The sequence below is a fragment of the Colletotrichum chrysophilum genome (assembly GCF_026319265.1).
Source record: "Colletotrichum chrysophilum strain AFK26 chromosome Unknown scaffold_85, whole genome shotgun sequence".
In the NCBI taxonomy this organism is placed as follows: domain Eukaryota; kingdom Fungi; phylum Ascomycota; class Sordariomycetes; order Glomerellales; family Glomerellaceae; genus Colletotrichum; species Colletotrichum chrysophilum.
Window position 1 is genome coordinate 1 of NW_026517372.1, and position 18,345 is coordinate 18,345.

General features: G+C 53.6%; 4 protein-coding genes across 4 annotated transcripts; all 4 read left to right on the forward strand.

The window, feature by feature from the left end:
• Positions 1-6,004: 6,004 nt before the first annotated feature.
• On the forward strand, positions 6,005-6,715 carry COL26b_009098 (uncharacterized protein; the record flags this gene model as incomplete). The annotated part of the gene is made up of 1 exon (XM_053181839.1): positions 6,005-6,715. The coding sequence occupies one exon, from the start codon at positions 6,005-6,007 to the stop codon at positions 6,713-6,715; it is 711 nt and encodes a 236-aa protein (XP_053034173.1).
• A 2,036-nt stretch (positions 6,716-8,751) lies between these two features.
• On the forward strand, positions 8,752-9,159 carry COL26b_009099 (uncharacterized protein; the record flags this gene model as incomplete). Its single annotated transcript, XM_053181840.1, has 1 exon — positions 8,752-9,159. One exon carries the CDS (start codon positions 8,752-8,754, stop codon positions 9,157-9,159), a length of 408 nt encoding a protein of 135 aa, XP_053034174.1.
• A 580-nt stretch (positions 9,160-9,739) lies between these two features.
• Positions 9,740-10,927, forward strand: COL26b_009100 (uncharacterized protein; the record flags this gene model as incomplete). Its single annotated transcript, XM_053181841.1, has 3 exons — positions 9,740-9,993; positions 10,048-10,757; positions 10,821-10,927. The coding sequence occupies 3 exons, from the start codon at positions 9,740-9,742 to the stop codon at positions 10,925-10,927; spliced, it is 1,071 nt and encodes a 356-aa protein (XP_053034175.1).
• Positions 10,928-12,197: 1,270 nt separating this feature from the next.
• COL26b_009101 (uncharacterized protein) lies at positions 12,198-17,434 on the forward strand (the record flags this gene model as incomplete). Its single annotated transcript, XM_053181842.1, has 4 exons — positions 12,198-12,284; positions 12,359-12,730; positions 12,795-17,027; positions 17,078-17,434. The coding sequence occupies 4 exons, from the start codon at positions 12,198-12,200 to the stop codon at positions 17,432-17,434; spliced, it is 5,049 nt and encodes a 1,682-aa protein (XP_053034176.1).
• Between the last annotated feature and the right edge of the window lie 911 nt (positions 17,435-18,345).

Consider the following 18,345-nt stretch of genomic DNA (forward strand, 5'->3'; position numbering starts at 1 on the left):
GGGGGGGGGGGGGGGGGGGGGGGGGGGGGGGGGGGGGGGGAGGGGGGGACGCCGGTGCGGGTGGGAAGAGGATGATTCTTGCCGTTCAAGCCATGTTTCCGTAGTGCACCCTTGGAATCTAGCTATGGTCAGGTGACGAGTGGTCGAACATTTGTGGGCGATGCCAGTTACTCACAAAAAGATACCTCATCAATTCCATGGTGATGTTCCCTCTTGCAGTCATTTCCTCGACAGTGTCCCATGTATTCTTCAATCGACTCTTCATATACTCTTGAAGCAGATTGATTTGAACCTGCAGATGCGACTCCATGTCCCCTTTGGCTGCTTCGATTTCATGGCGACGATGGTACCACCAGAGATACGGGTAGGCTATTTCACGACTGCGGTTGTCAACGAATCTTGGATGGTCAATGTCTTTCAATGCCGATTCAGACAGGAGTTTCAAGGCCGAAAATGTATCGTCTAAAATGATATCGAGATATTCTCCTCTGAAGAATTTCAAAAGATCTTCTTCCGAAGTCTGGCCGTCGTATGAAAATCGCCATGGAATTCGGCGTTTGCAGCAGGTGAACTCTCTGATCACAAGAAAGCTGACATCCTTGTTGCGTTCCAGGTAGAGCTCCATATCGCGAATATGCCCACTGCTCGTCAAATGAGCGCCATATCTACCTCCATTCGCAACCCAAGGCAAGTCGAGGTAGAATGGGCTTATATCCTGACCATCTCTCTCGTGACATCTTATCTTGAATATCAGCTGACTCCTTGGCGGTCCTGTTATTCCCTGTGGCTGCATCTGCTGTTCTTCCAGGCCCCTGATCTTCTTGTCAACATCATCCAGGCCTTCAAATATTTCTTCGTCGGAAACATCGTTCGGAAGTTTCAGAAACCGGCAGATCTCGCTGCGCCAATCTATTGTGACAATCTGCATTGGCCGGCGTCTAATTTGCAGGGGCTTGTCTACACGAACAATGTGAGATGTCAGCCACATGTAAGGTTTCTAGAGAATGATCACCAGCCTTCATTATGGCCAGGAGGATGCACTGGTGGAACTTCGCCGGCCTGCTTCTCCATGATGCTTTCAAGAAGCAACACAAGATGGTAAATAGGTACTGCGCGTGCTTCGAGTGCGGAATCGTCTCGTTAATTATCGCGCCCTAGGGCAAGAATGGCTTACGAGCCTCGTGTCTGTCGCTTGTCTACGAGTTGACTCTAGATTTGCGGCATTATTTTGGATGTTCCCTCAATAATAGGAGAGGGGTTGTGTACGACACTTTCAATGCCGTCGGATCATGCTGCATCTGCACGCAGCATGTCATTGGTCCATGAGCCGGCGGTTCAACGCGAGCTTACGGCCAAGAATTCGTACCCCGCCATCAGGCTGCGCATGATGATCGGCGCATGCTGCATCTTTTTTAAAGGCTCAGACTTTTCTTGAAGAAAATAACAATTCATGCAAGTGCGTCAAGTATCGAGTCGTACATGATTGAATGCTGTCAAGCAGACATCTCGTAAACGAAATCGCCTCATTTTCTTCAAACACACGCCTATGACGGCCTTAAATATAAACAAGCTTTCAGATGAGTTAAGGCGTCAATGGAGGATTGCTTCGACCCAGGACAAAGAAGCGGAGACCAAGAAACCATGGGAGAGTGGGATTATAAGTCTTCAAAATCAGCCGCAAGAATTCCACGATGCTCTCTACGCCTTACATCTTGAGATACAAGGTGAGTTTTCACATTTACACAAAGCCTGTCCGTATCTAACGACGGTCCAGAAGCGAGTCCCAGCCTTTCGGACATCAGTAATGTCATGATTTCAGACACATCTCTTATCTGGAAAACCTCAGCCTTTTGTCTGCCAGCGCCCTACTTCAATCCTGGACAGATGGTTCATCGTTTGAATGCCTTACGAGCCGCGAGAATCATGCGAGACTCTTCAAAACGCAATACTCTCGACTTCTGGCTACACACAGGACTCGAGAATTGGATCACTCCCCAGGCACAAAACCTGCTGACGATCCAGGTGGGATACAACATGACACACCAGATGGAGCACTTCAGTCTGGAAATGACGGAATTCCTATCTGCTTGGAAGCCCACAGTTTTCTTGTTGAGTTCTTTTCTCAACTCTGAAGGTCGTACGGCCTTTGGAGACATTCAACCAGAGCAAGTCTTGCGGCAGCTATCTATTCAAGCATTAGAAAAGATTCCAGCTCCGCAGCCTGTGTCCTTCCTGGCCTGTATCATGGAGAGATTTCAAACCGCAAACTCATGCACCGACTGGGCAAAGATTATTGGTCTAATCACAGACTACATTGACGACTTGTATGTTATTCTCGATCTTGGAGTCGTCCACGCCCAACATATTGAGCTCTTGCGAGGCACTTTTAGAACTCTCCTCTGCGAGACCCAATCCCGGGGCCGTTTGAAGATCATGTTGATGAGCAGTCGTAAATCGGAACCTGTGGTCGATGCGACGGAGATAGTAATCAGTCCGACTGGAAACCGTCGGCTACCTTTGAAGTCGAGCTTGTCATCGGTACAGAAGAGTCTGCTGTCAAAACTTGAGAAAGGCGATACAGCAGCAAATAAAGCAGCCAACGCTACGACCATACGCGCGGTGTCAGAGGCATTATTGACGACAACACCAGGAAGCCAGTAAGGAACTCCACTACGTAAAGGGCACGCGACTTTCTCAGAAACTGACAGTTTGTCTCAGAGAGTCGGCTTATATGCCTCAAACTAACGCCGCCTCGATATCCAATGTACCAGCCTTTCCTGAGTTGGTTTACCATTCGCATGGGGCTCCGAGTTCTCAGGAAACCAGGACAACGACATACAATCCTCCATGCATACATGAGAATTGCGTCCGCTGCAGACTGAACGATACCGAAGCCATCCAAAGACTTCATCCAGCACCACTGGGCGCAGACCATCGAGGCACACAGGGCACAAAGACCCAACAAATCTTCAACGGCGAAAAACAAAACAAAGTCACTATTGCCATTCTTTGTGCCTTGCCACTGGAGTCTGACGCTGTCGAGGGGCAGTTAGATGAGTACTGTCTAACAGAATCACTACCAAACCAGAAGGTTGCTTGGGATACCAACACATACTCTAGAGGAAGGATCGGTCGTCACCATATCGTTCTTGTTCACCTTGCCGGCATGGGAAAACGCGACGCCGTTGCTGCGGCCACCAATTGTAAGGCTAGCTTCCCAGACATCAACCTAGCGTTGGTGGTTGGTATTTGCGGCGGAGTTCCCTCGTATGTGAACGAGATTCAGAGGGAGGTTGTGTTGGGAGATGTTGCTATCAGTGAAGGTCTCGTCCCGTTTGATTTCGGGAGACGGTATCCTGACCAGTTCGTAATGAAAGACGAGTTGGTTGATATATTGGGGAAACCGCCGTTGGAGATAAGGTCATTGCTGAGCAAACTAAAAACGCAAAACGGCCGAAGATATCTCACAGAGAGAACACGCCAATATCTGGGGGATTTTTCATATGATCTTCAAAATTATGCGGTATATCCTGGGGTGGCTGAGGACAAGCTGTATGAGGAAACCTACCGCCACAAACATCGCTCTTCGTCGCCTTGTCGGATTTGCAACGAAGATAACGATTTAGTATGCGAAGAAGCCAGATCCTCATCTTGCGAAGACCTTCGCTGCAGCAATGACAATCTGGTACATCGAACTCGTCTTGATCAACAGGGCAGTCGCGGACCTTCGATACATCTTGGTCTAATGGCATCCGGAGATCAAGTAATGAAGTCAGGCGAACATCGCAACGATATTGCGAAGAGACATAACGTTATAGCATTCGAAATGGAGGGCGCTGGAGTTTGGGACACTTTCCCCTGTATCGTTATAAAAGGCGTCTGTGACTATGCTGATAGCCACAAGAACAAGAAGTGGCAACGATACGCTGCCGCTACGGTGGCAGCTTGCATGAAGGCACTGCTGGATGAATGGATTATGACAAGCTAGGTATTATGCCTCCGGGGTGAGCTGCCAGATCCTGTTACACCCATAGTTCATCTGAGGCGTGCGAAAGTTATAGAATGGTTAAGATCAAGAGTTTTGTCGCGCTGCACGAATGTAGCTTTACTTCGGCCATTTTCCAAAAAAACATGAGGACAGCGCTATTGGCGTTAATTTCCAAGCCAACGCCACCAAAATGAACATGCAAACAAACAAACAGGGGTGGAAGACTTTTGTATACCTAACCATGGGAAGGGCCAAGACAAAGATTGGAAAAATCAGCAAATCAGGAGGCTGCCGTGTTCTATGATCCTCAAACTAGAAATAGCAGCGCCCCGGAAGCGTCCGAGGAAAGGTTCAGCATCATGTCGATGTTGTGGGTAAATAAGAAGTATCCCGAAGTCCCGAGGCAACGGTTGCCCAGTGTGTAACTTTACCTGAAAGCAAACACTGCCGAACATCTAGCCTGGTCCCTGTTCGGTGGCTTGTTTGATAATCCTTGGCAGATCGAGGGACAATGCTGTGGCTCTCAGAAGAGCACTCATCAAATTTTCCAATGCTATCCGTCCAATTGAACAGAGAAGTGTTTCCCAAGGCCACAAACAGCTACGTCGTGCGATACCTATCTGCTTCTGCGATGTCATTCCTGTTGATGCGAGGCCTGGGCATTGGGCTGGGATTTCTCAAAATGATCCAGCGCCATTGTAGTCATCTTGGCCTCATCTTGGACGGGCCTTTACTTGGAGCACTGGTCTTAAGATCATCCCTAACGATTCTGATTTGGCACCACATGGTGGTCATGGTTCCTTCTTGGAGCGGATCGTACTCTTCGAGCCCGAGTCCCTAAAAGTCCCGTAGGCATGGGCCTTGAATTTTAAGCAAGTTCTTTGCAGGGTACGATTTATTCTCGGACTGAAGAGCCTGGGGTGCAATTGGGTTAGACCAAGGTTTCACCGAGAGTCCGGCGTCTTGAGCCGACTTTTCCGATGACAACAGTAATTTGGTTGGCTGTTTTCAATAATCTGGATGATTCAAGCCGTTTGATCACGCAGTTGAACTCCTCATGGTGATCTAAGTGGCTTGTTTGCGTGTCATCTCTCAAGCCCATTACACAACCACTCCTGGCCACGTGAGAGATGAGTACGGCAGACATCTTTGTGATAGGCCCAGCAGACATCACGCAATGCCTAGAAAGCCCCTCTAGAGTCTCGACCGTTGATATCAAATGCCAAGGAACATGTTTGCTCCAAATTCTAACCGGCTCGAGCGGCCATCATGAGTGACCCTTGTCCCCTGTACCCCGCAAACCAACAGGTAGGTTCTCGTTTCTGATGGTTTCTTTGCCAATCGAAAGCAGGAGCCTGATTTTTTGCAGCAGCTAGATGCAAGGAAAGCAGGCCCAGACCACTTTCAACCAACAATGCAAGGTCCGAGTCTCCTTCGTTTCCATATCCTCCCCTATTGTGCAATAGTTCAATGCAAGCAATAGTCGCAGAGAGGCACCTGCGTCGTTGGATGCCGCCAAGCCGATTGGTCTCCCACTCTTCGGTATGCAGGGGTTTCCACCCCCAACGCCCGCGTCTGCCATTGACCAGTAATGGTCCAAGACAGATGAATATCGCTCTTTCAAGAGGTCAACTTCGCTAGTGTCTGAGGCGATGTTTGCCCTCACCATCCGGGCGGCGCCGAGGCTCGAGAATTGGCCCAGAGCCAAGGGCTGCCTCGGGTGGCTATCAACGGATTGCTGGGACGACTGCATTCGGCTTGGGAGTTGAACATTGCGAAAGAACTCGAATCTTAGCCTTTGAAATCTCTATAAAGACACTGTTATACTGAGGCGTCATGTATTCTCCCTTTCTGTCTTCACTCGTTCCAGCTCATCCTCAAAGAGCAGACAAGAGACGATAACTTAATTCCAACGAGCCTACCGACCATCATTCAGTCTTTTCACTCCCAAGTCTAACCCTTCAACGCTTCTTCTCTTCTCTCCTCTTCTGCTCATCCACAGTTACCACCATCATCATGCAGTTCCTTACGACCATCCTCGTGGCAGCCGCCGCCGTCCAGGCCATCGCTCTCCCGGACCCCGTCGCCAAACCCGCCCCCAACCCAGTCGCCGAAGCAGACCCGTGGTGTACCAAGCCCGGACAGCCATGCTGGAAGCGTGCCGTCGAGGCTATGGACAGACGCGAAGCCCTCCCTGAACCCGTTGCCAAGCCGGCGCCAAACCCCGTTGCCGAGCCCGAGCCGTGGTGCACCAAACCCGGCCAGCCCTGCTGGAAACGCGCCGTCGAGGACGCCATGCTAGAAGCCGTCAGGCGCGCAGCCCAGCCCGAGCCCGCTCCCGTCGCAAAGCCCGCCCCCAACCCCGTCGCGGAGCCGGAACCCTGGTGCACCAAACCGGGCCAACCGTGCTGGAAGCGCACCGTGGAGGACGTCATGGACGAGATGCTACGGCGCGAGGCCCAGCCCGAGCCGGCCCCCATCGCCATGCCCGCTCCCAACCCTGTCGCGGAAGCTGCGCCCTGGTGCACGAAGCCCGGCCAGCCTTGCTGGAAGCGCGCGGTCGAGGCTATGGAGAAGCGCCAGCCTGTTCCGGCGCCTGCTCCTGTTGCGAAGGCCATGCCGAACCCTGTTGCGGTTGCGGACCCGTGGTGCACGAAGCCTGGGCAGCCGTGCTGGAAGAGGGCTGAGCAGGAGGGCAGGGTTGTGCCTGTCACGACGGCCTGGTGATGAGGTATGCGATCTCTCTGCTTTACCAACGACATGCCACTCGCTAACAAGTTTCGACAGCTTTGTCTCAAACCGTCGGTCGACTTCGACCAGGCTTTTCTCTTTCTCTTGTGCGATATTTGAAGGTCAGGGCGTCATAGTAGGGGACGCCATAAGAACTTGGGTGAAAATAAAACCAATAACCAAAATAATGCACGACCACCACATACAGACACTTTCCTTCGCCATTATCTTCTTGTTCTTCTTCTTTAGGTGGCTACTTGCCGCCGGTGGGACGTGGGTGGTCACTTGTTTCTTGCATCGATGGCGGCGCTTCTCTTGGCAGAAGGAGCCGCCCTTTCTTTCACCCATGTATTTTAGTGGTCGGGTTTTTCAGTCGATGCCAAGTCTCGCAAGGAGAATTCGTGCATTGAACGGAACCCGCTGGGACGCTTGTCCTCGTCGTGTAATACAGGAATGTTGAGGATTCCGCATGTTTGATGGCTTTTAGTGGCGTGACCCATACGCAAAATTGAAAGGCGCGACGGGAGCCGGCCGTAATGGCTCGTGAAGGCTTCAGACATCGTGATCCCAGTCTCATCGACTTATTCGCCATAGACCTCTCGTCATCGGTCGACCAGATGGCGGGCAGGTCTCCACCAGCTTCGAAGTTCACAGGCTGCAGGCTCGGCAGGGGATGAGGCTGAACATTTTCACAGCGTGACGACGCGCACGCCTCGAACCAAACGGGAGGATGGGAATCGTCTCAGTCGGTAAGCAGGACGTGAGTTCTTGATCTATCGTCAGGCAAACGGCGACATGGCGTCAGTACCTGAGACCGAGGGCGAGATTCGCACGATCACATCCCGGCACGAGATATGAGATCTGGGATCCTCTGCACGAGGCACGCAGTGAGGCAAGGCAAGACTACGATGCCTACACTCATAATAAGCCAGGATACACTTCACAGATGGAAAATTCGCATCGTGGCAGACCATACACGCGCACAAATACTGCGCGTGGTCGAAAATATGTACGTTCAATCATTGCGCTCCTCCTCACTTGCCCGAAGGCATAGGAGCACCGCACCCAAGATTGTTCGATTCCTTCTCCATTTCGATCTCCGTATCCAGTGGTCCTGGGCTCGTACAAGCGAACCTCTCACCAGAAAGAATCACGAGAACATGAATGTGATTTTTTGCGTTGTTCAATAATATGAAGAAGAGAAGAAGAAAACAAGCAAAGGTTGCGCAGCGCGGACCAACTTTTGTAGCCGCGACGAGATTTTTTCGTGTGGATGCCTCAGGCACACGTGCTAAGGCGACCGTCGCCGACCCAAGTGACCCAGGCGGGCGGGACCACCTGCCCTTTCAAACGGGAAGGGTCCAATCGGCCCCTGCGCCTTCTGTCGCTGACACCCGCGGCCGGTCTTCGGCAAGGTGCAGTTAGGCAGTGGGTCGCCTGTAACGACATGCCGTCACTCGCTGTCGGCGACCATATCCATTTCCTGCCCTCTGAGATGAGTCTCACTCTCCCTCATCCCCCTTAGGTTTTTGTCACAACACAACACCCACGGATAAACCGAGATGGCCAGACCAGCAGCATTAGCGGTTGACGCCGTTCCAAGATTTTTGCTCCCGAGACTCAGCTGGACTGGTCCTGCGACAGCTGCTCAGGCCCTGAGACCCCTCTCGGGATCGGGATGCCATCCGAGCTCTCGCCGACAGCTGCATAGCCAGCCGAATGCCCTCCACGGCGCAACCCGATCCCCGCGATGCCGCTCCAGCAATACCGCCAGCACCACTCCCTCAATCCTCGAGAACCCTGCTATAAGGAGATCTTTCCACGCGACGCCCGCGAGGCAACGTGACCACCACTTCGACACCCTGAAGTTTGTACAGCGGCTCAAGTCCGATGGTTTCACGGAAGAGCAAGCCGAGGCCATGATGAAGGTCCTCAACGACGTAATCCAGGAGAGGTAACACACAATTCCTCGCCCATGATCTCGAGGCAGCCGAAACTAACGTGCCAAAAGTATCCAGAACCTCACCCGAACCATGGTCCTCCGCGAAGACGCCGCCAAGGCCACCTACACCCAGAAAGTCGACTTCGCCAAGCTGCGCTCCGAACTCCTGTCCGCCGATAGCACCGAGTCAAACACCACCCGCGCATCGCACGAGCGCCTGTCCAACGACATCGCGAAGCTGAGCTCGCGCCTGCGCGACGAGATCGGGCGCACCCAGGCTAGCGTCCGCCTCGACCTTAACTTGGAGAAGGGCCGCATCCGTGAGGAGGCTGTCGGGCAGGAGCTCAAGATCAAGGAGACGGAGACCAAGATCGAGCAGGAGGTGGCGGCGCTGAGGGAGAAGCTGGAGCAGGTCAAGTTCCAGACGCTGCAGTGGCTGATGGGTGTTTGCACTGGTTTCGCGGCGCTGTTGCTCGGTGCTTGGAGATTGCTCATGTAAAAAGTCTTGCGTTTGGGTGGAGGCGGTACTATTCAATGTGACGATGCGGACGGCATTGCTGTTGATCGGTTCGAAAAGGGTGCTGATTTCATATGGGTTCCTCCCGCGGTAGAGCGCCTATGTCAAGGAAAGCAGTGTGTGTTTCCTAGGGCATCGCATAGACTTCTGACTTTGCGCGAGACCAGGTCTGAATCTAAGGAAGATTTTGCGAAAGACAGGAAAGAGTATCTAAACAAGAAAAGACATACGCGGTTCGCCAGCTCTGAATGGGAAAATCCAATGCTGGGCTTCACTTGGCGAAGGGAAACGAGGATCAGGGGCGAGGGCACAGGTGCTCGTAAAGACAGCGACAATGGCACAGCACTTTTTGTTTCCTGCCTCGGACGGAAAGGGCGTCGGGTTTGACTGTAGAGCGCTCCTTCCTCTCGAGCCGCCTCTGTCTCCCACTTCACCCCAAACTTTTCCCCCGACGTCCTTTTTTTGAACTTCAGGTGCAATCTCTCGCACATACCTTCCACCCTCCTCGTACCTTCCACGCCCGACCACAAGCTTCACTCAACACCATTACTGAGCAAGCACGATGTCTGGTGATCCTTGGGAGACGAACGACCCAGCCGACGCCGTCGAGGGCCTCACTCTCGGTCTCAAGCACCCTCCCTCCTTCCAAATGGTGAAGGCTCAGAAGGACGATTTTGTCATTACTGAGGCTGTTTTCGACGTCAAGGCAAGTAAAATTCCCTCGACTTCTGGCAATCTATCTCACGATCAATCTTCATCACAGACCGCTCCTGGCTATCATGAGGAGGATTATGTTGGCTCCCACCGCTGGCTCGAGTGAGCATCACATCCTATTCTGTCAGTGCGACTACCTACTAACGGATTATCGAGGCACTGGTTCCCGTTCAACCCTGAACTCGTGACAATCTCGGTCGGGGATGGCAAAAGTAGTTGCGAATTCTCCATTTCACGCACAATCTTGGCGGAGAACTTCGGCTACTTTGCGACTGCTTTTAACGCCGGCTTGAAGGAGGCTGTCGAGCGAAAGTTCATCATCGCCCCGAAGGAGATTGGCGCCTTTGGCCTCATGATGTCTTTCCTCATGACCGGAACGTTCCCACAACACCCCGACGAGCTAATTCACACGACCCATGCAATCATCCGCGACTCCATCATTGCCTACCGTCAGTCGGACTACTTGAAGCTTAAATGCATGGAGCGCTTCAACCGCGCCATTTGCCTCCGTCTCCGACAGGTGCTTCTTGCCGACCGTGGAGCCCTCAGAGCGGCTCATGTTGGACAGCTCTACAATTTTGTCCGCGACGCTCCGTCCCGCGACTACTACAAGGACCTTGTCAACGTCTTCGCTCAGGCCGCGGTCAAGCCTTGCCTTCATGGATGGATGGTAGGAGCCCAGTCGTCGTCCGTCTCCTGCTCCGTAGCTTTCGACGAGCACTGTGGAAAGGACCCCAAGGAATGGGTAAAGGTTGTCGACCACTACGTCTTCATGGTCAAGAATCACAACTTCTTCGCAAGAGATGTCCAGGCCCAGATGATGAAGACCATGGCCACGGGTCGACGCCTCAACCAAGTTATCCCTGGTAAGTCAGCATTTCATCTCCATATTGCCTTCGTTATCGTCCCGGCTACTGACAATACCTTAGCGCAGGAAGGTGTGAACAAGAAGATCCACAACATGCCCGCTGGCGTTGACTACGTCACTTACCGAGACCCGCTTCCCGAGGGAAAGGCTCAGATCTTCACCATCTAATAGGTTTGAGCTGTTTTTGGTACGAGGGTTGTGACCATTTGCGCCTGAGGACGGAGATGTATGGTCGTCTGTGGTGGTTAGGATAGGTACTCCTTCTTGAGTTGCGACATGATCGAAGGTTGATCATATTTGGCAATGAGCTTCTTGGCCAATGCGATGTATTACTACACCGAAGAAAGAGGCTGGAAGTGAGCTTTTTCGGATCGTTCGGGCAGATGCTCGATCCTTTCTCGGACCGTGCCACATACATTTGTCTCGGTCCAGGAAGAGGGAACATACGAAAGGGCGAAAGCGGTGTTGCTTCCCCTTTTCAACAGCATAGCACAGAGTATTAAACCATGAGATCCATCCAATTTCAAGCCTACCAAGCATCGAAGCAAATTGCTCTGGAGAAGTATCCAGCCGGCCCCGGTTGGGTCCCTGAAGCGGGATCCGGCGTGGATCCGGCGTCAATCCAGGAGAAACGTCCATGCCTGCTTATGTCATCCCGCATGCGGCCAAACATCATTCCGGAAACAAGCTGCCTGGTGAAAGCGGCCACCTCATCAAAATTGCCACGTGACAGAGACAATCCCGCAGAGGCAAGCACGGGCCACGCAGGTCTCAATTGGCTGCAGAGAGCAAGGAACGACAGGAGCAGCTGGCATCAGCGACAGCAGCATCAGCACCCGGCTGCATTAAAGAGTGGACAGCAAACGTCAAACAGCAAATTCGATTGGCTGTCGCGAAGTCAGGCCCAGTGCGCAACAGCGAGTGGTGACTGGACAGCACAGAACCTGGGAGGAACCGACGGCCGGGCCAGCGCCATGCCAGCCAGCAGGCAAGGCCAGGTTACGTCCTGCCCAAAATAATCTCCAAACTTCCACCTGTCGTGGCTAGCCCAGTGACCCAAGGCCAAGTTCTCTCACGCACTACGTATCCCGTGTCCATCCTTCCCATTCCCTCCTCCACCACCACCACCCAAACAAACCATCACCGTTTGCCCTCCAGCTTGTCACCACTGCGAGGTGCATCACCACTCGTCTTTCCCATCTCCTCCTGTTTTCGCTCTTTGTTTCCCTGTATTAATTGCCTTTCGCGCATTCATTCCGGGCTGCAAGGAAGCTATCCACCCCCCCCAGCTCCTTCCCACTTCTCCTTTCTACACGACACCACGTCGCCTGTCACCAATTCCCGCGACCCCCGATTATCACCCTAATCCACCACTGCGAGCAGACGACATCTAGCTCCGCCGTCACGATTTTGCATTCTTGCAACACATACCGCCATCATGGCGCCTCTACCCATCAAGTTCCAGGAGCTGATCCAGCTCCAGACGGCCGGCGTTGAGGATGCGTCGATCGGCTTCAACTCCTGCGTACGTCGCTTCCGCCCATCCCGCCTCACCCGCATCTCCAATTGCATCACTCTTGCTAATGCTGTTCCCTCCAGACACTCGAGTCAGATTCCTACGTCTGTATTCGTGAAAAGAAGAATGAAGCTGCCCAGCCCGAAGTCGTCATCGTCGACCTCAAGAACGGCAACAATGTGACACGACGCCCTATCAAGGCCGACAGTGCCATCATGCACTGGACCAAGCAAGTCATCGCTCTCAAGGCGCAATCAAGAACACTCCAGATCTTCGACCTCGAGAAGAAGCAGAAGCTCAAGTCAACGACCATGAACGAGGATGTCCAGTACTGGAAGTGGATCAGCGACACCTCGTTGGGCTTGGTCACAGATTCCGCAGTCTACCACTGGGATGTCTACGACGCTTCCCAAGCTTCGCCCGTCGAGGTTTTCAAGCGTAACGCGAACCTCAACGTGCGTCTTCGGGACTCTTTGAACCCCTCTTCGCAAATACACAAGCTAATCATTGAGTTTGCAGGGCTGCCAAATCATCAACTACCGAACGAACGCCGAGGGCAAGTGGATGGTCGTTGTCGGTATCTCCCAACAGCAGGGTCGCGTTGTTGGCGCCATGCAGCTGTACTCCAAGGACCGCGGTATCAGCCAAGCCATCGAGGGTCATGCTGCTGCTTTCGGTACCATCCGCCTGGAAGGTGCTCCTGCTGACACCAAGCTTTTCACCTTCGCGGTAAGGACAGCAACCGGAGCTAAGCTGCACATCGTCGAGGTCGACCACGCCGAATCGAACCCCGTTTTCCAAAAGAAGGCTGTCGACATCTTCTTCCCTCCCGAAGCCGTCAGCGACTTCCCCGTCGCCATGCAGGTATCGCAAAAGTACGGTGTCATCTTTATGGTCACCAAGTACGGATTTATCCACGTTTACGATCTCGAGACCGCCGCCTGCATCTTCATGAACCGTATCTCCAGCGACACGATCTTCACTACCTGCCCCGACACCGAGTCTCGTGGTATTGTCGGCATCAACCGCAAGGGTCAAGTGCTCTTCGTCTCGATTGACGACGCCAATGTCATCCCCTACCTTCTCCAGAACCCAGCCAACACCGACATGGCTATCAAGATGGCATCACGAGCTGGCCTCCCCGGTGCTGATAATTTGTACGCCCGCCAATTCGAGCAGTTGTTCAACAGTGGTCAGTTCATGGAGGCTGCCAAGGTCGCGGCCAACTCTCCCCGCCAGTTCCTTAGAACCGCCGAGACGATCGAGCGCTTCAAGTCCCTGCCGCAACAGCCGGGCCAGATGTCGTTCGTTCTGCAGTACTTCGGTCTCCTCTTGGACAAGGGCGCTCTCAACGAGCACGAGTCCATCGAGCTCGCGCAGCCTGTTCTCGCGCAGAACCGTCTTAACTTGCTGGAGAAGTGGCAAAAGGAGGGCAAGCTGACGGCTTCTGAGAGACTGGGTGATCTCGTGCGACCTCATGATCTGAACATGGCTCTTACCATGTACCTCAAGGCCAACATCGCCCACAAGGTCGTTGCTGGTTTTGCCGAGACAGGTCAATTCGAGAAGATCCTGCCTTACACAGCGCAGGTCGGCTACCAGCCTGATTACGTGCAGCTTCTGCAACACATTGTCCGTGTCAACCCTGAGAAGGGTGCCGAGTTTGCCACTGCCCTGGCGAACAACGAGGGCGGCTCCTTGGTCGACATCGAGAGGGTTGTCGATATTTTCCAGTCCCAGGGCATGATTCAGCAGGCGACTGCCTTCCTGTTGGATGCCCTCAAGGACAACAGGCCCGACCAGGGCCACCTCCAGACCCGTCTGCTGGAGATGAACCTGATGAACGCCCCTCAGGTTGCCGACGCTATTCTTGGAAACGACATGTTCTCTCACTTCGACAAGACCAGGATTGCGACCCTCTGCGAGCAGGCCGGCTTGGCTCAGAAGGCCCTGGAGCTCTACGAGGACCCCGCGGCCGTCAAGCGTGTTGTTGTCAACATTGCGGCTACTCCCAACTTCAACCTGGATTGGTTGACTGGCTTCTTCGGCAAGCTGTCCGTTGAGCAGTCTCTGGACTGCTTGGACGCTATGATGAAGCACAACATTCGCCAGAACCTTCAGTCTGTCGTCCAAGTCGCCACCAAGTACTCCGACTTGCTTGGCCCTGTCAAGCTGATCGACCTTTTCGAGAAGTACAAGACTGCCGAGGGTCTTTTCTACTACCTGGGCAGTATCGTCAACCTGTCCGAGGACCCCGATGTTCACTTCAAGTACATCGAGGCTGCCACCAAGATGGGTCAGTTCAACGAGGTTGAGCGCATTTGCCGCGACAGCAACTACTACAACGCCGAGAAGGTCAAGAACTTCCTCAAGGAGGCCAAGCTTCAGGAGCAGCTTCCTCTCATCATTGTGTGCGATCGCTTCAACTTCGTCCACGACTTGGTGCTGTACCTCTACCAACAGCAGCAGTTCAAGTCCATTGAGACCTACGTTCAGCGTGTGAACCCCAGCCGAACCCCTGCCGTCATCGGTGGTCTCTTGGATGTTGACTGTGATGAGAGCATCATCAAGAACCTTCTCTCTACCGTCAACCCTGCCTCGATCCCCATTGACGAGCTCGTGTCTGAGGTTGAGACCCGCAACCGCCTCAAGCTGCTTCTGCCTTTCCTCGAGGCCACCCTTGCTGCTGGCAACCAGCAACAGGCTGTTTACAACGCCCTCGCCAAGATTTACATCGACTCCAACAACAACCCTGAGAAGTTCCTGAAGGAGAACGACCAGTATGACACCCTGGTCGTTGGTAAGTACTGCGAGAAGCGTGACCCCAACTTGGCCTTCATCGCGTACTCCAAGGGCCAGAACGACCTTGAGCTCGTCAACATCACCAACGAGAACGGCATGTACCGCAACCAGGCCCGCTACCTGCTCGAGCGTGCCGACCGCGAGCTCTGGACTTTCGTGCTCAGCGAGAACAACATTCACCGTCGCTCGGTTATCGACCAGGTCAACGCCACTGCTGTTCCCGAGTCTACCGACCCTGCCAAGGTGTCTGAGGCTGTCGCCGCCTTCCTTGCTTGCGACCTTCCTCTTGAGCTTATTGAGCTTCTTGAGAAGATCGTCCTTGAGCCATCGCCGTTCAGTGACAACGCGAACCTCCAAAACTTGCTGCTGTTCACGGCTGCCAAGGCGGATAAGGGTAAGGTTATGGACTACATACACCGCCTCGACAACTTCAGCGCGCCCGACATCGCGTCCGCCTGTATCGACGTCGGCCTCCACGAGGAGGCTTTCGAGATCTTTAAGAAGACCGGCGACAAGACCGCTGCTGTCAACGTCCTCGTCGAGAATGTCGTCAGCATCGACCGCGCTCAAGCCTACGCCGAGGAGGTTGACCTGCCCGAGGTCTGGAGCAAGGTTGCCAAGGCCCAGCTCGACGGTCTCCGCGTGAGCGACTCTATTGAGTCGTACATTAAGGCCGAGGACCCCAAGAACTACGAAGAGGTCATCGAGACTGCTGTCCGTGCCGGCAAGGACGAGGATCTCGTCAAGTACCTGCGCATGGCCAGAAAGACCTTGCGCGAGCCCGCCATTGACACCGCTCTCGCCTTCTGCTATGCCCGCATGGACGAGCTTGGCGAGTTGGAAGACTTCCTCCGCGGCACCAACGTTGCCAACATCGAGGAATCTGGAGACAAGGCTTACGAGGAGGGTCTCTACCAGGCTTCCAAGATCTTCTTCACCAGCATCTCCAACTGGGCTAAGCTGGCCACGACGCTCGTTCACCTTGAGGAGTACCAGGCTGCCGTCGAGTGCGCTCGCAAGGCCAACAACATTAAGGTCTGGAAGCAGGTTCACGAGGCCTGCGTTGAGAAGAAGGAGTTCCGTCTTGCCCAGATTTGCGGTCTCAACCTGATCGTCGACGCTGAGCAGCTCCAGACACTCGTTAAGCAGTACGAGCGCAATGGCTACTTCGACGAGCTGATTGGCCTCTTGGAGCAGGGCCTGGGTCTCGAGCGTGCCCACATGGGTATGTTCACCGAGCTTGGTATCGCTCTGTCCAAGTACCACCCCGAGCGTCTCATGGAACACCTCAAGCTCTTCTGGAGCAGAATGAACCTGCCCAAGATTATTCGTGCCTGCGAGGAAGCCAACCTCTGGCCCGAGCTGGTCTTCTGCTACTACCACTACGATGAGTTTGACAACGCCGCCCTTGCCGTTATTGAGCGCCCCGAGAACTCTTGGGAGCACCAGCAGTTCAAGGAGATCGTTGTCAAGGTTGCCAACCTGGAGATTTACTACCGCGCCATCAACTTCTACCTCGAGCAGCACCCGTCCCTGCTCACGGACCTTCTCCAGGCTCTTACTCCCCGTATCGACGTCAACCGTGTGGTCAAGATGTTCGAGAAGAGCGACAACCTGCCGCTCATCAAGCCTTTCTTGGTTAACGTCCAGTCTCAAAACAAGCGCACGGTGAACAACGCCATCAACGACCTGTTGATTGAGGAAGAGGACTACAAGACGCTACGCGACTCAGTTGAGAACTATGACAACTACGATCCCGTTGAGCTCGCCGCTCGTCTTGAGAAGCACGACCTGATCTTCTTCCGCCAGATCGCCGCCAGCATCTACCGCAAGAACAAGCGTTGGGAGAAGTCCATCGCTCTCTCCAAGCAGGACAAGCTGTTCAAGGATGCCATCGAGACTTCCGCCATCTCTGGCAAGAACGATGTTGTGGAGGACTTGCTCCGCTACGTAAGTATTCCTGTCCCGTCCAAGTTACCCAGCGCTAACCATGATTTCAGTTCGTCGACATTGGCAGCCGCGAGTGCTACGTCGGCATGCTCTATGCTTGCTACGACCTCATCCGTCCCGATTTGGTACTGGAGATCTCCTGGCGCCACGGTCTTACCGACTTCGCTATGCCCTACATGATCAACATGCTGTGCCAGCAGACGAAGGAGCTTGCGACCCTCAAGGCCGACAACGAGGCCCGCAAGAGCAAGGAGAAGGAGAAGGAGAAGGACGAGGACAACACCCCTATCCTCGGCGGCAACCGCCTCATGATCACTGCCGGCCCCGGCGGCATGGGCGGTGGCTCTCCCGCGCCATATGGCCAAACGAACGGATTCGCTCCCCAGCCCACCGGCTTTGGATTCTAGATGAGAGTGCCCGCTACGACTTGGACATATGTACCTCAGCAGCAGCAGTACACGCTGCAGCGACCAGTCTCCAACATGCCGATGCCTAATCTCATGGGCAGTAGGGGATATCACACACTCGGGCCAATGTACCCAGTGTCAAAAATTCTATGAACGCGGGCGGAGGCGTTGTGTTAACCGAGGGTTCCCTGTAATCGTATCTTCTTTGCTCTCTGGACGGATGAGCTTTTCAGGCAGGCGGATGACTTTTACGCGGGGGAAATTGAGGGGTGCAAATTTTGTTATTTGCACACACGACCTAGACTCACCATTATCGATTCAGAGGCAGTGCGAGCCTGGAGAAAGAGCTCGCGCCCAAAACTGTATGATAGTCTATTGATGTTGGTTTTCTTACGACATGATGTTCCCCAGTGCGTGATACAATAAGTGCATAGCATGTGGTGCTGGGTTGATCCTAAATATAACAGTGGCTACGAGCAACACTAGCTTTAGGATATTGATCGTTTGGGCATCTCCGATTAAGGGTCCGCCCTGTCACCGCCGTTTGCCCTACTGTTATCTCGATGATGGCTCCCGTTTTACTCATCCTCGTCCGTTGATGGTTTTCCTCATTACTTGTTCTTATTTCGGAATACTCCTTGGATCAGGGGTTTTGAGTAAACTAAGGGTATGAGATTTTTTTTTTCGCGACAGACTACTCTCCTAGCGCTAGATGGGCTCTCGTCCATACACACCATCAGGAACTCCTCATTCGGCTTGGCCGTCAACGAAGAGTGCCAGTGTGATCATTCATACACAAGGCTAGGTGCCGCTCGAAGTTCATCAGGCCAGCGAAGCAGTCTCGTTTGTATCAACTGGCCATAGGAACGGGGTTTTGCCAGGCTTGGGCTCTTCTTTTGCAGATCTTTTTG